The sequence below is a fragment of the Amblyomma mixtum genome, chromosome 4 (genome assembly GCF_055824585.1).
Source record: "Amblyomma mixtum isolate Tamu chromosome 4, ASM5582458v1, whole genome shotgun sequence".
Lineage (NCBI taxonomy): Eukaryota > Metazoa > Arthropoda > Arachnida > Ixodida > Ixodidae > Amblyomma > Amblyomma mixtum.
This window is the reverse complement of record NC_143015.1, coordinates 160,648,529-160,661,171: the sequence shown is the minus strand read 5'-3', so window position 1 is coordinate 160,661,171 and position 12,643 is coordinate 160,648,529. Positions and strand designations below refer to the sequence as shown.

General features: G+C 47.3%; 1 protein-coding gene across 1 annotated transcript; it reads right to left on the bottom strand.

Moving 5' to 3' along the window:
- Positions 1-287: 287 nt before the first annotated feature.
- On the bottom strand, positions 288-12,257 carry LOC149349025 (BTB/POZ domain-containing protein 6-A-like). The gene is made up of 4 exons (XM_089585976.1): positions 12,081-12,257; positions 5,183-5,272; positions 2,222-2,442; positions 288-873 (listed from the first exon to the last, which is right to left on the bottom strand). Exons 1-4 carry the CDS (start codon positions 12,210-12,212, stop codon positions 288-290), a joined length of 1,029 nt encoding a protein of 342 aa, XP_089442102.1. The 5' UTR covers positions 12,213-12,257.
- Between the last annotated feature and the right edge of the window lie 386 nt (positions 12,258-12,643).

The following is a 12,643-nucleotide window of genomic DNA, read 5'->3' as shown; positions in this document are numbered from 1 at the left end:
AAAATGTTAAACGACTAATTAAGCATGCGTTGCGTTTCCGTTCCACGCATTGCGCGCGGTGGAGGCGGCGACATCCCAAGGGATTCCCGCCGACCTCCTCTAAGCCAGCGCAACCGGTCCTTGGACTGGTCCCCCGTTTTTGGGCGTAATAAAAGAGTTCACCACCACCACCGTTCCACGCACTAGTTTTGCTCAGTATAAATTTCATGTTCCTTCTATATTGAGTGAAAGGGCGTTTTGTTGATTAAGACGACTTGCAGTGGGCGTGCCATCGACGAACTCCGCAACTAAACGCGCTGCGTGCATGTGGTGCAGAAACCAGCTGGCATGGGCAACGAGTCCTTCTCGATGATGTTGCTAAGGATGGCCAGAGATTCCTCGGCGTTCAGCATTCCCCACACGTTAGGACCACGAACAAATTCGGTCGCCGTGAGCACGAGAAACCGAAGCTTGAGGAAGAAAGGCCGCACAACGGAACGGAGGTCAGCTGGCTCTCCACCAGCCTTGCCTCGCTCGAGACACTGCCTGCGGCCCCAGGCGTGGACGGCTTGCAGCACTGACACCTCCGGCACATTTTGCACGTTGTCGAGAATGTAGTTCACGGTGGAGTGCAGGCAGGATTCAAAATTCTTCGACGCGAGAACAAAAAAGCCATTGCTGCAGAGGACGGCCTTGGCGGGCCCGTCCACGCCGTCTTCGCCCATCGTCAGGACGTAGTCCAGAAACGGACACACGTCATCGGGCTCCATATAGCGCTCGACGTACGCGACGCACCTGGCGGCCAATTCAGGCACTAGGTATTTGATTGAAGCGCTGCGGGTACAGATCGCCTGGTGCACACTTTCCACCTGGAGTTGCCCACTGTAGAAGTACCTGCGTAGCAGAGCAAGTCAGAATAATAAGGCACGTTGCAGTCTTTACAAACGCGCAAGTGTAACGAAATCGCCAACTTTATTCTTATTTGAATGAGAAGCGGGGGAAGGGCTTCTTGGAGTACAATGGGATCGAAAACAAAGGCGTATAGTGGGATACAACTTAAAAAAAACAGCAGTTGCTAACACTGGGCCGCGGTCCGCGGCGTATTGTATTACTCCGCTGGCCAATCGCAACTGTAAACAAAATCAGCTTTTTAATGCTTCACTATATCAGACAATACATGTATCAGAATTCTAGAGCTTATTTTTTTTTGTGATAAGCTGCTTGTTTAGGTAACAAGAAACGTTTAAGCAGCGGACTATGTTTTCGTCGTGGAGGAATTCTGTGCGCGGAGGCTGAATGTGGGCGGAGCTTCACTGCAGACTTAAGTTCTATCCGACTATAGCTCTAGCTGTGGGCAGTATGGCTTCTGTGTGGCAGGGTGCCGTATTCAGCACGCTATTTAGCGTCCTTCAAAGCAGGCCGTTCACCCAAACGTCGTTAACTTGATGAATTTTTTTTTGTTATATGGGGTTTTATGGCGCATAAGCAACTATGGCTATCATGCGCCAAACACAAGGTTAGATGATGTTATGTCAAGTGTACGGAGGTTACATTATAATAGATTTAAAACATTGGCAATAGATTTAAAACATTGGCTTTCTTTAGAAACTTTAACTTGATGAATTGTCATTGCCAAGGAAAAAGACATTTCCAATCGGTAACCCTTTAACCAAACTCTGAATGCGACATTTGCTGGTTGGAACCTGCATGGATTAGGACACGGCAAAACTCGAGGGCTGTTAATGCCATTGTAACGGAGAACGTCATCATGTGACCTCGGAAGTTTTGAAAGGACCTGCGGACGATCACAGGAGGGCAGTTAGAGTAACGAACGGGCAGCTAGCTTCAGACTCATAAAACTAGTTCGGGAATGTGCATTAGTACAGTGTACGAGCCCTAGGCCAACTAGGCTGGAAGAACTTCGGGTTCGGAGCCTTACTTAAACTTTCGGTTGCGAGCAAAACGTACAGAACTGAGTCCTGATACTGTTCGCTTTCTCGGTTTTTTGCTGTTTGGTTTCTTTGCTTACTTCTCAGATTTATGTGTTAGTTATAGTGTGTAAACTTATCGCATTTCCCTCTTTACCTGCATGATAACTCGACGGTCCCAATGCAGATGTTGTTTGAATAGACGGCAATGGAATGAAGCTGATATCACGGTCTGCACGTAATACCAAATTAGAGGCCGTCAAGTACTTTTGAGCGGAATTCATAATTGAAACGTGAGATAAAGGGGGTTCTACCGTAGAAGCCCTTGAAGGCCGTCCGGATGCAGGTCCGTAATAGTCACGCGATCTTCTCTGGCGAAGTCCCCAAAAAACATGGCCCTGAAGACATCGTTCTGCAGGGCCAGGATCATGCGATGGGCTTTGAAAGATGCATGCTGTTCGGGAGAGTGCTCCCAGTGCACGACAATTTCCACGTCGGCTAGCTCCTGTGCGCCGAGGAATCTCGAGAGCGAGAACTGCGAAAGAATAAATCAGATCAGTAGGCTGCTGCAAATAATTAATTTTGGTGCTTAACAAACGAAATATATGGGAGGGCTCCGAATTAACTTAGACTAGACTACTTGTGGTTCCCACGTGCTCTGACACTGCCCAACGCACAGACGCCTAGTGCATTTTGCTTCCATCCAAAAATTCACGGGGGCACTTTGTTGACCTGAAGTGCGGTGAGGCGAAAGCCTTTAGCGCAGTGTTGCTGCTTGTGTCACTGATGCGTGGTTAAGATGCTAATTAAGTACACAATTGTTTGTGAATCTTAAATGCTGGAGACACTGGAGGGCGTTTGGGAGGCATCCGTTTGATTCGACGCCTTTCTGCAAACACACTCCAGCGTCCTAGACAAGGAGAACTACATATGCGTTGGCAGGAAGTAGCGTAGCCCATCAGGAGAGGAAACCAATCCGGTAAAAAGTCCAATTCTTTGTAAATGTCCGTTAACTGCAGCAACATTCGGCTAAAATGAATTCTGGGCGAAACGGCAGGTTCAACGTTGCGGTCTTGCATGCGCGTTTTCCAAAGGCTATGATATTTGGTTTGGTTAGTTTATGGGGTTTGACGTCCCAAAGCGACTAAGGCTATGAGAGACGCCGTAGTGGAGGGCTCCGGAAATTTCGACCACCTGGGGTTCTTTAATGTGCACTGACATCGCACAGTACACGGGCCTCTAGAATTTTTCCTCCAAAGAAATTTAGCCGCCGCGGCCGGGATCGAACCCGCGTCTTTCGGGTCACCAGCCGAGCAGCATAACCACTGAGCCACCGCGGTGGCAAAAGGCTATGAAGTCCAATGAGAAGAATCATATCATAGGGTTTCGAGTCAGGTTGGGCTTACCGGCCTTTTAGTTCTGATATATTTACTATCATGTTTGGGCCATGTAGCGCCTACCTAAGTTCTATGTAAATAGTTTTTTTGTGTGTGCGTATAAACACACACACATGTATATTATATCCTTTCTGTACAAAACCATGTAAATAAATACCATGAAAGAAAAAAAGGAAGTAGCGTTGTCATTAGCACGCTCGGCTGCGGAACGGAAGGATGGTGGTTCGAATTCTATCATGCACAAAGATTTTTTTTTTTCTGGTCTGAGTTGAAAAAACGTGACACCTCTGCTGACAACCTTCTGTCGACAACGATGAGGCATTAAAGGCTTTCGCCTTAAAGGATCGAACCCGCCTCCAAGTAGCATAGCGAAGATGGATTGATAAAAGCTGGGTGGCAACGTTGATAAGAACATAAAAAGGAACATAACAAGCTGTGGTTGCAGCATTACGTATTTCTTATCAAGAGCTACCGTTTATAAAGCAGCACCGATTCCCGAGTCACTGCACCGCAATCATCAATACAACAGTAACGATGAAGCAAGGGGCATCCAAATGTAAACAAAACACGGAACCCTTTCATTCATCATTACAGAGTTCTATGCGCCAAACAAGCGCCAAAGTATGACGCTCGGTATGAGAGTCAGTTACGTCCGAGCTTTTAACACACTCCGTAAAAGTAGAATTGAGGCCCACAAAAGGACCCTTTAAATGGGCTGTTTAAAGCAGCCCGTTTCTGACGTGCTCATAGCGCTGTGTACGGCACAATTTTTGTATAGCCAGAGTAGGGCTGCCTACGTCAACCTTGGCCACTGTATGGCTTATGGGGATCATACACTGCAGTGACAGATAGGATGAGGGGAGGAATGAATGAATTAAAAATAAGTGTCGCGGACCGTGCCGCTAAGTATAACGGGCTGTACAATGTATGGACAGTGTTTGTTGCGGCTGCCATAAAAATATTAAAAAAATATAGGCCCCCATCAGCACCGCTATCTCACAAAAGGCTCAAAACAACATTATATGTAAATGAACATGTCTAAGGGAGGACAGTCATATTTTTGTACACTTGTAGGTGAAAATATAAATGAAGAGAAGGGGCTACGCGAACTGAACTACAATTCCGGGTAGCGTTCCCGGGAAGACCCCCCTTATCTGTTCTTGGAAAGATTGGTAGAGCAGGGTGTACGGAAGGAAATTGGGTTATCGGTAATTGGTTACAGGAATTAAAATAGGAGTGGGGATAGCGGGGGATTCGGTAATTCAGTGGCAGAATCAAGCTCCTATGCAGACCTCTCTAGAGGGTCACTACTAGCTCTGTCGAATATGTGGTCCTTGGCCTCCAAACATACTCCCATCACTACTGAACGCCCTCAGGGATCTCCGACCTTCACACACTCAAAACGTAGGGAGTCGGAATTCTCCTGTAGAAGGGTACAACTCAAGAATAGAGGGACAATGCTTTTCAAGGAAGGCTCTGCAACAAATCTATGCCGCTCATTCATTGTCATTACGTCCCGATCAGCCACCTTGCGTTTTCCGGCGCGCATCTGCGAACAGTCCTTGGAGATACAAGGCAGCTGAGGACGTCACCAAAATGAGCCGATGCAATAGATTGGATAGAGAGCACCCTTTGCGGGGCATTTGGCGTTCTGCTGTCGGTTCTACCCGAGTAGAGGAGAGTTATGGGTTTCGACCACCTGGGGTTCTTTAACGTACGCTGACATCGCACAGTAGACTGGCCTCTAGAATTTCGCCTCCATCGAAATTCGACCGCCGCGGCCGGGATCGGGAAGTAGAGGAGAGTTAAGGTAACAGCGAAACCTCCTTTAACACGAAGGCGTATCCACAATTTTTCTGGTATATGTCTCGTGCTTACCTCAGGCACTGTCTCCGTCTGAGTAGAGGCGATGACACGGGATGAGCTTGCACAGTACCAGCAGTTGGTGCGTCTGTAGCAACTGTAGCACTGCACTGGAATTGAAAAGGAAGAAAGGAGTGTGACGCGAGCACGCTTCGCGCGTGCTCAGCGAACGAGTTGAAATCAAGCAAGTATTCAAGTTCAGAGCAGTCCGGTAGGTGCCCTTGCAAGGCTTCCGCCCATTCATGAAAAAATGAACAGATGGAATAAATATACTTGAGTAAAACACATTTTTGGGCAAGTTGGTAACATTCCTGATTCATACCGGCAGCGAAGAAGCACAAGCACAATGAAAAGGAACAACGTTCGTCCACGTTTTTGCATGCTCCTTTTCTTTGTGTTTGTGCTTCTTCGCTGCCGGTTATGAATCAAGATGGAATAAGTACATCGAGAACAATAGCAAATAGATAAAACAAATACATTCCACCTAGGGCACCCTCACATCTGCAAAAAAGTGCTGCGCAGTCCTGAAGAGCCCTGTAATGAGCGCACCCGCTATATTTGGCCTCCTGACCCGCCACTGGACTTGGCCATGATGGCTAGTAGGTAGAAACATCAGGCAGAATCGACCTACTGCTCGTAGCCAGAATGGTACAGGAGAACGAGTTGGAATTAATGCACGAAAAACCTCCAAATACCACAAACACAACTGATTCATTTTAGATCGCGTGAAAACCGCGCTGTATATACTTCAACAAACAATACGCACTTTCAGGACGACAGGACGGCAGACGACAGGCGCTTCGTCTGTCTTCCTCAAAGTGTGTATTGTATGTTCAAGTACAGCGCGGTTTCCGCACACGATGAACCACAACTAGCCCCTGTAATTGCTCTCTTATCATTTAAGGAACCATCCGCGTTGCGAGAAGCCTTAGCATGAAAAAGAAAGCATACGCTTGCTTGCTTTCAACCTTAATTGAGCATTCCTTAATTAAACATGCGCATTTTCCAATTGCGCTTCACTTTCCCACTTTTTCATCGACACGTTGTTAAAGGCATGGAGTTCCGGCAAGAAGTGCTAAAAGGCAAAGCGCTAAGTGCGTCGTAGTACGAATACATTCGCATCCGAAGCGCACTCATGAAACCAAAGCAAGCCGAAATAGAGGGGCAGGAGGAGGGAAAGCCGGTTACTCACTCGTAGTATCCTGTCGCAAAGGGTGGCCTTTCCACCGATGTCGCGCACGAAGGCACCCGTTCTCACTGCGCAACTAACGTCAAAGACTGGGCCCCGAAAGCGTCTAGCTGCCTTTCCGAATTTTTTTTCTTCCTCTTCTCAGGTGAACACACTACGGCTGTACACGTTCGCAGCAAAAAGACATGTGCATACATGCCGAAACACTATACGCACTTCGGCTTATCGTAAGGAAAGAGCGCGATAAAACAGAGACAAATTTTGTTGCAAATGAATAAAGCAGGGTAGACAACCGGCTGTAAGGTAATATAAAACTTGCTTCCACTCATTCCTAAAGAATAAATGCTGCCTAGGCTTTCTTTTCTTTAAAAAAAGCAGCAGATGAGCTGCCGGCGTTCGAAATAGCTTACAGTTTATGCCAACGAAACCACCATCCTCACGAATGCGTTCCAGAAAACGTAAAGATTGGAGTGGTAATCACTGATTAGCAACTGGTGATTCCCTCAGTTTTCAAGAAATCGCCATGTTTTCAATCAGTTCTGTGCAGATGTTCAAGGAAAAAGCCGAGGATTGCAATCCTAATGCATCAAAACGGCTGCAATAGCAATTACGCTTACTTTCTAATGTTAAGGGCAGTCTACTATCCGCGATCATGCTTCCCGCTATGCACTTTTTTTCCGCGTGCAGTCAACAGAATGAGAAAATTCACCGTCGCAGTGCGCACTGATATGCTGTGTCATGCAGGTGACGTGGAAGCTAGTGGAATCTGTTCACATCCTAAAAAACCAGAGTCATATGTAAACAATCCGTCTATCGGCCTGTCTGGAAAAGCAGAGCAGAATGGTGTGCCTGTTGGTATGGCCTGTCAAAGATGAAAAACCAGCCAAAAAACACGGACACACATGAGCCGCCGCGGTGGCTCAGTGGTTATGGTGCTCGGCTGCTGACCCGAAAGACGCGGGTTCGATCCTGGCCGCGACGGTTGAATTTCTTTGGAGGAGAAATTCAAGAGGCCCGTGTACTGTGCGATGTCAGTGCACGTTAAAGAACCCCAGGTGGTCGAAATTTCCGGAGCCCTCCACTACGGCGTCTCTCATAGCCTTAGTCGCTTTGGGACGTTAAACCCCATAAACAAGAACCAGAACCGGACACACATGAAGAGAACACAGGACAAAGGCTGGACTAACAACTGAAATCTTCATTGAATACAGATCGCCGGGGAATCACCACGGATGCGCCAAGGCAAGATAGACATGGTGATTCATATAATCAAATTCTTTTGTCGTCAGCGCAATCGATGGTGAACTGAGGCAAGCATCACCATGTTTAGCAATTTGAAAGACCTCAAAGAGTTCACAAGCCTTACGTGTTTTTCCATGGACCGGAATGGTGACATCTGCGAAACGTGGGGAACATTTGCCGCTTAATCTTGCTTTGCATTGCAGTATAGGTGTCACTGCAAATGGTCCCCACGTTTCGTAGATGTCACCATTCTGGGCTATGGAAAAACACGTAAGTCTCGTGAAATCTTTGAGGTCTTTCAAACTGCTAAACATGGTGATGCTTGCGTCAGTTCACCATCGATTGCGCTGACGACAAAAGAATTTGATTATATGAATGACCATGTTTGAGTGTCTATCTTGCCTTGGCGCATGCGTAGAGATTACCCGGTGGTCTGTACTCAATAAAGTATTCAGTTGTTAGGCCAGCCTTTGTCCTGTGTTGTTCTCTCCATGTGTGTTCGTCTTTTTTTTGGCTAGTTTTTCTTCTTTGTCTGGAAAAGAGATATGTTTCTTCGGAAAATCGGACGGGATTTTCTTCTTAATCTTCCGCTCAAAATGCTGGCAGGTGGCGTGCGATAGTGCCGGCTTGTTCTTGTTTTTTGGAAATGTGTAGCTTTTGAATAAAAAACTTTGCGATCTTGCGCTGTGTCCTGTGGTTTTCTTGTGTCCGCGTCTCGAAGTTAGCGCCTGTATTTACTCGAGATGGGCGTGCACCAACCGCCTCATTTATCAGCCCTGGTAATGTGTCTTCAAAGGATTCTTCGTGCCGACTTCCAAAAGCCCCTTCTAGCGGTATCAGACTCTCGTACCAAATCCTAAACGTTCCAGGTATAACCAAAATTCGCTTCCATTCATGGATACAGCCTAACGACAAACATTAACCACCCCCCCCCCCCTCCGCCGCCCAGTTTTTTCAAATACTCGATGTTCATGCGCACTATCATGTATTGGAATGGTGCCTTTCTCCACACACTGGTGTTGAGCTTCAAGAGCGTGCGTTCTTTTTTCGTTGGACCGACATGTTCCACTTTTTGGAGCGAAAGCTCTACTTCTCGCGTACAAAGCTGAAGGTCATGTGGCTATGAAATTTGACCTTCAAACCAGGAGCAGCGGAGGCGCATCTCTGACGTCATGCGAAGTGTCTCACCACGCCTCGCCACATTTGCGCGCGTTGAGCCGATGGAGCTCGCTCGCCTCGCAACTATCGAATCACGTGACTCGCTGCGCCGCGCCACAGCTGCGTATGCGAAGCCGAAGGCAGCCTCGAAACTGCCGGAAGTCACGTGACGCACCGTTTGCTATATAGGAGAGTGTGGCGTGTGCTGGATGAGCAACGTGCCAGAACTAGTGCTTCGACAATGTATCGTCGCCGTCAATGGAAAGGCGTCAGATTGGATAAACTATGATTAACATATCGTTCGCTCGCCTTACTAGGGTTGAGCCGGGTAGCACCACAGCTAATTTTTCCTTTCGTATTGCCATTGCCATGCAGAGCTATCCATGCGCAAACAGTGGGATTCTCTGCTTATTCGTATATTTGCCCCGTAAAAGAAGTTATTCCGCAGAAAATTGGCTGTCGGCACGTGCACTTTTAGTTTTTAAGAAAAAAAATTGAAGGCTTATCAAGGTTAAGCCCAGTGGATGCGAAGCATGTCCTTAGCGTTTGGAGGCATCTTGACCGCATACACGCCCGTCGCAAAGACGCTGGCGCGGTTGCGGGCACAGAGACTGGCGCGACGGCGGGCGCGCGCCGCTTCATCCCTGGCGTGACGTCACATATCACGTGATGCAGCGATGGTGGCGCCGCAGCCGCGTCGCGCGCGACGGCGCGAACCGAAGCGTGGAGGCCTCTGCCGGGCGACGTCCGACGGCGCGATATGAGGCCCCATCTGCAGCCGGTGTGACGTCATCACGTGACGTCACATCATGTGATCTCACTTCAAGGTCAATGGTGGCCACCGCCGGGAGGCGACCGACGGCGCGATATGAGGCCCCATCTGCAGCCGGTGTGACGTCATCACGTGACGTCATGTCACGTGACCTACTTGAAGGTCAATGGTGGCCACCGCCGGGCGTCGCGCGAAGGCCCGAAACCTACGTTAATATGCTTCGCATAAAAGACAGTTCTATATCACGCACCTTTCGATGCCTTTCACTGCGTTCATGTGTTTTTTTCTTTCCATTTAAGGTAGCGTTTATTTTCTGTATTCAACTAACATTCCTTCTATGTTTTTATTGTTATTTTCCCACCCTCTTTAGCCTTTGGGCTGCAGTATTTTTGAAATAAATAGATAATTTACTACTATAATATAAATACATAAAAAGGTAATATAAATAGGTAACATAAGCAAGTGGACGGAGACAGCAAAATTTGTTTTCAACGCCAATTTCAGGTTTCACATCCCGTTTCCGCGATTCCTCACCCAGCATTCCAAGGACAGGCTATGCTTAACCCAGCATGTTAAGGTTATGCTTCTTTCCTAATTAGTATGCATTCGGGCCGGAATTGGCATATTTCTCTCTAATGCGTACGTGACAGAACCTGAAGTTTCAGTCAATCGTCTCAGTAACACTGACATACGCGTTTAAAAACCAATAGTGTCGCGCATATTCAACTTGCGATGAGCATCGACAGTTTCCAGAAATCATAATGAATGGCTTTATTAGTGATAAATTCGTTCACAGCACGCCTTTTTAAGTGCAGAAGTGATTGATTGCGCAAAGCGATGGCTGGGCAGCTGGCAACAGCGTGGGAAGGTAAGTATTCGTTTACTGATGATGTCCAGGAGAAACCGAAACGTCCTCGCCCTATTGGCAGCACAGCCGGTGGCACACAGGTGGTAGCCGTAGCAGGCACTACGCCATGTCGTGCGAATAGCTGAAAGGGACGTCTTCCGCTCCTGCGCTTGACTAGCTAGGAAAATGTTTCGCCCGTTACCTGAAATTGAAAAAAAAAACAGTTACTCTTCCCAAAATGCGTTCATTCCTGAAAAATAGTTTGGAGTCTAACCTACGAAAAACTTTGAGATCACTGAGGCGACCGCATTGGAGCAATGCGAAAGCAAAACGTCCACATACTATATTGACGTCTGTGACTGTTCTGGCGTCCATGTACTATACCGACGTCCATCACTATTTGGACGTCTAAGTTCATTTTTTCGTGTTTTCTCGCATTTAATTAATTCCTAATTACACCTCTTCAACCAATTTTTTTTCCCACGGCAACATTTTATCACACTATCTGTCACAATCACACTTTCACACACTTATCTTCGGAGAAAGACTTAATCGTGCGGACAAAATTTGCGGACACTTTTTGCTGACGCGGCAGAGCCATAGAATGTTTCCGCATTAATAACGTCACCCAACAGGACAGTGCTAGTTCCAATCCCGACCGGAATCAACTACAGAACCCCGAAACGTCTGTTTTATACACCCAGTTGTTTGATGCGCTTGAAACTAGGCATAACAAGAATTTGTTAGTGGTTGACCACATGCAACTTCGTTGGATTTCGAGCGCAGATAAGAGCAAAAAATGCTAATACGATGATGCAACCGATTCCTTTGATATCAAAGAACTGTAAATATTTTTCATCATATCTTTACGCTTTCCGCTGTCACAGTATTTTGGGACCCAAGGACTCCTCAAGCCGCCGTACGACGAGTTTTCTCTTGTACAGTCGGGGACAAAAGTCTCCGGACCACGTGTTCCTCTAACGAAGTCGATAGCTCTGCTATTAGTCGGCGGCTGGAGACCACACTTGTGGGGGTAAAAGTTAAATTTTTGTTCTTTCATCTCCACAAGTGCGGTCTCCAGCCGGTGTGTGATAGTAGAGCTATAAGCTTCGTTTGAGGAACACGTGGTCCGGAGACTTTTGTCCCCGACTGTACTCCTGTATGCATCGGTGTTTGAATAAACGCGTGAAATAGTAGGCCTTTGTTCCGCTTGAAGCGAACGGAGCCAATGTTTAGGGCTTGAAAGGCCGGCCTGAACCACTCTTTCTTTACAAAAACATTTTTAGACAGTCCACATACTGTCCATAGGATTCTGTCGATAAAGTCTATAGACTATCTATAGGCAAATCCTAGAGAATGGTCTATAGGCAATACAAACTTTATGGACAGTCTATACACAATCTATAGATTTATGGCCGTACACTTTTAGTATATTTTTGTCTATAGACAGTGTATGTACTATGAATAGACAAAAAGAAATATCTATAGGAAGGCGATAGAATCTATAAGAAGTCTATGGACTGTCTATAGACAATTTTTATAAGGGTCATAAGGGCACACGGCTATTGCAGGAAAATAAAGGCCGACCCCCTCTCTGAGGCCTGACTTTAGGCACGCTTTATCGGACACCTTCAACCGGCCCAGCATTAGATGGTTCACCAGGGTCCTTGAGCGTCAAGCCGTGGCTATCTGAGAGCGGACTCACCACTTTGTACTCCGTCAGTACATCGGGGTACGTGATGAAGACTTGGCTCAGTTGAAACGAAGTGTACTGCGTGTTTAACGGTGCAGTGGACGCCTCGTCGGCGTACGAGTAAGTGAAGCCGTCCCTGTACATCTTCAGCAGCACTACGGCCTGCCCCGTCGCTGTCGGGGGCAAGGAGACGATGTCTCTGTTCAGAAGCCAAAATTTGACCCTGCAAAGAAGAGGGAAGCCCGATGAGCTCACCGCGCTCTCTGAGGCAGGCACATAATGCCGGGATCATCATCAGCAGCATCCTGACTACACACACTGCAGGGAAAAGGCCTCTCCCATGTCTCTCCAATTAACCCTGTCCTTTGCCAGTTGCGGCCCCTGTATCCCCGCAAACTTCTTAATCTCATCCGCCCAACTAACTTTCTGCCGTCCCCTACTACGTTTGCCTTCTCTTGGAATCCACGTCGTCACCAATAAGGACCACCGGATATCTTGCCTTCGCATTACATGCCTTGCCCAGACCCATTTCTCAATCTTTATTTCGACTAGGATGGCATTAACCCACATTTGTT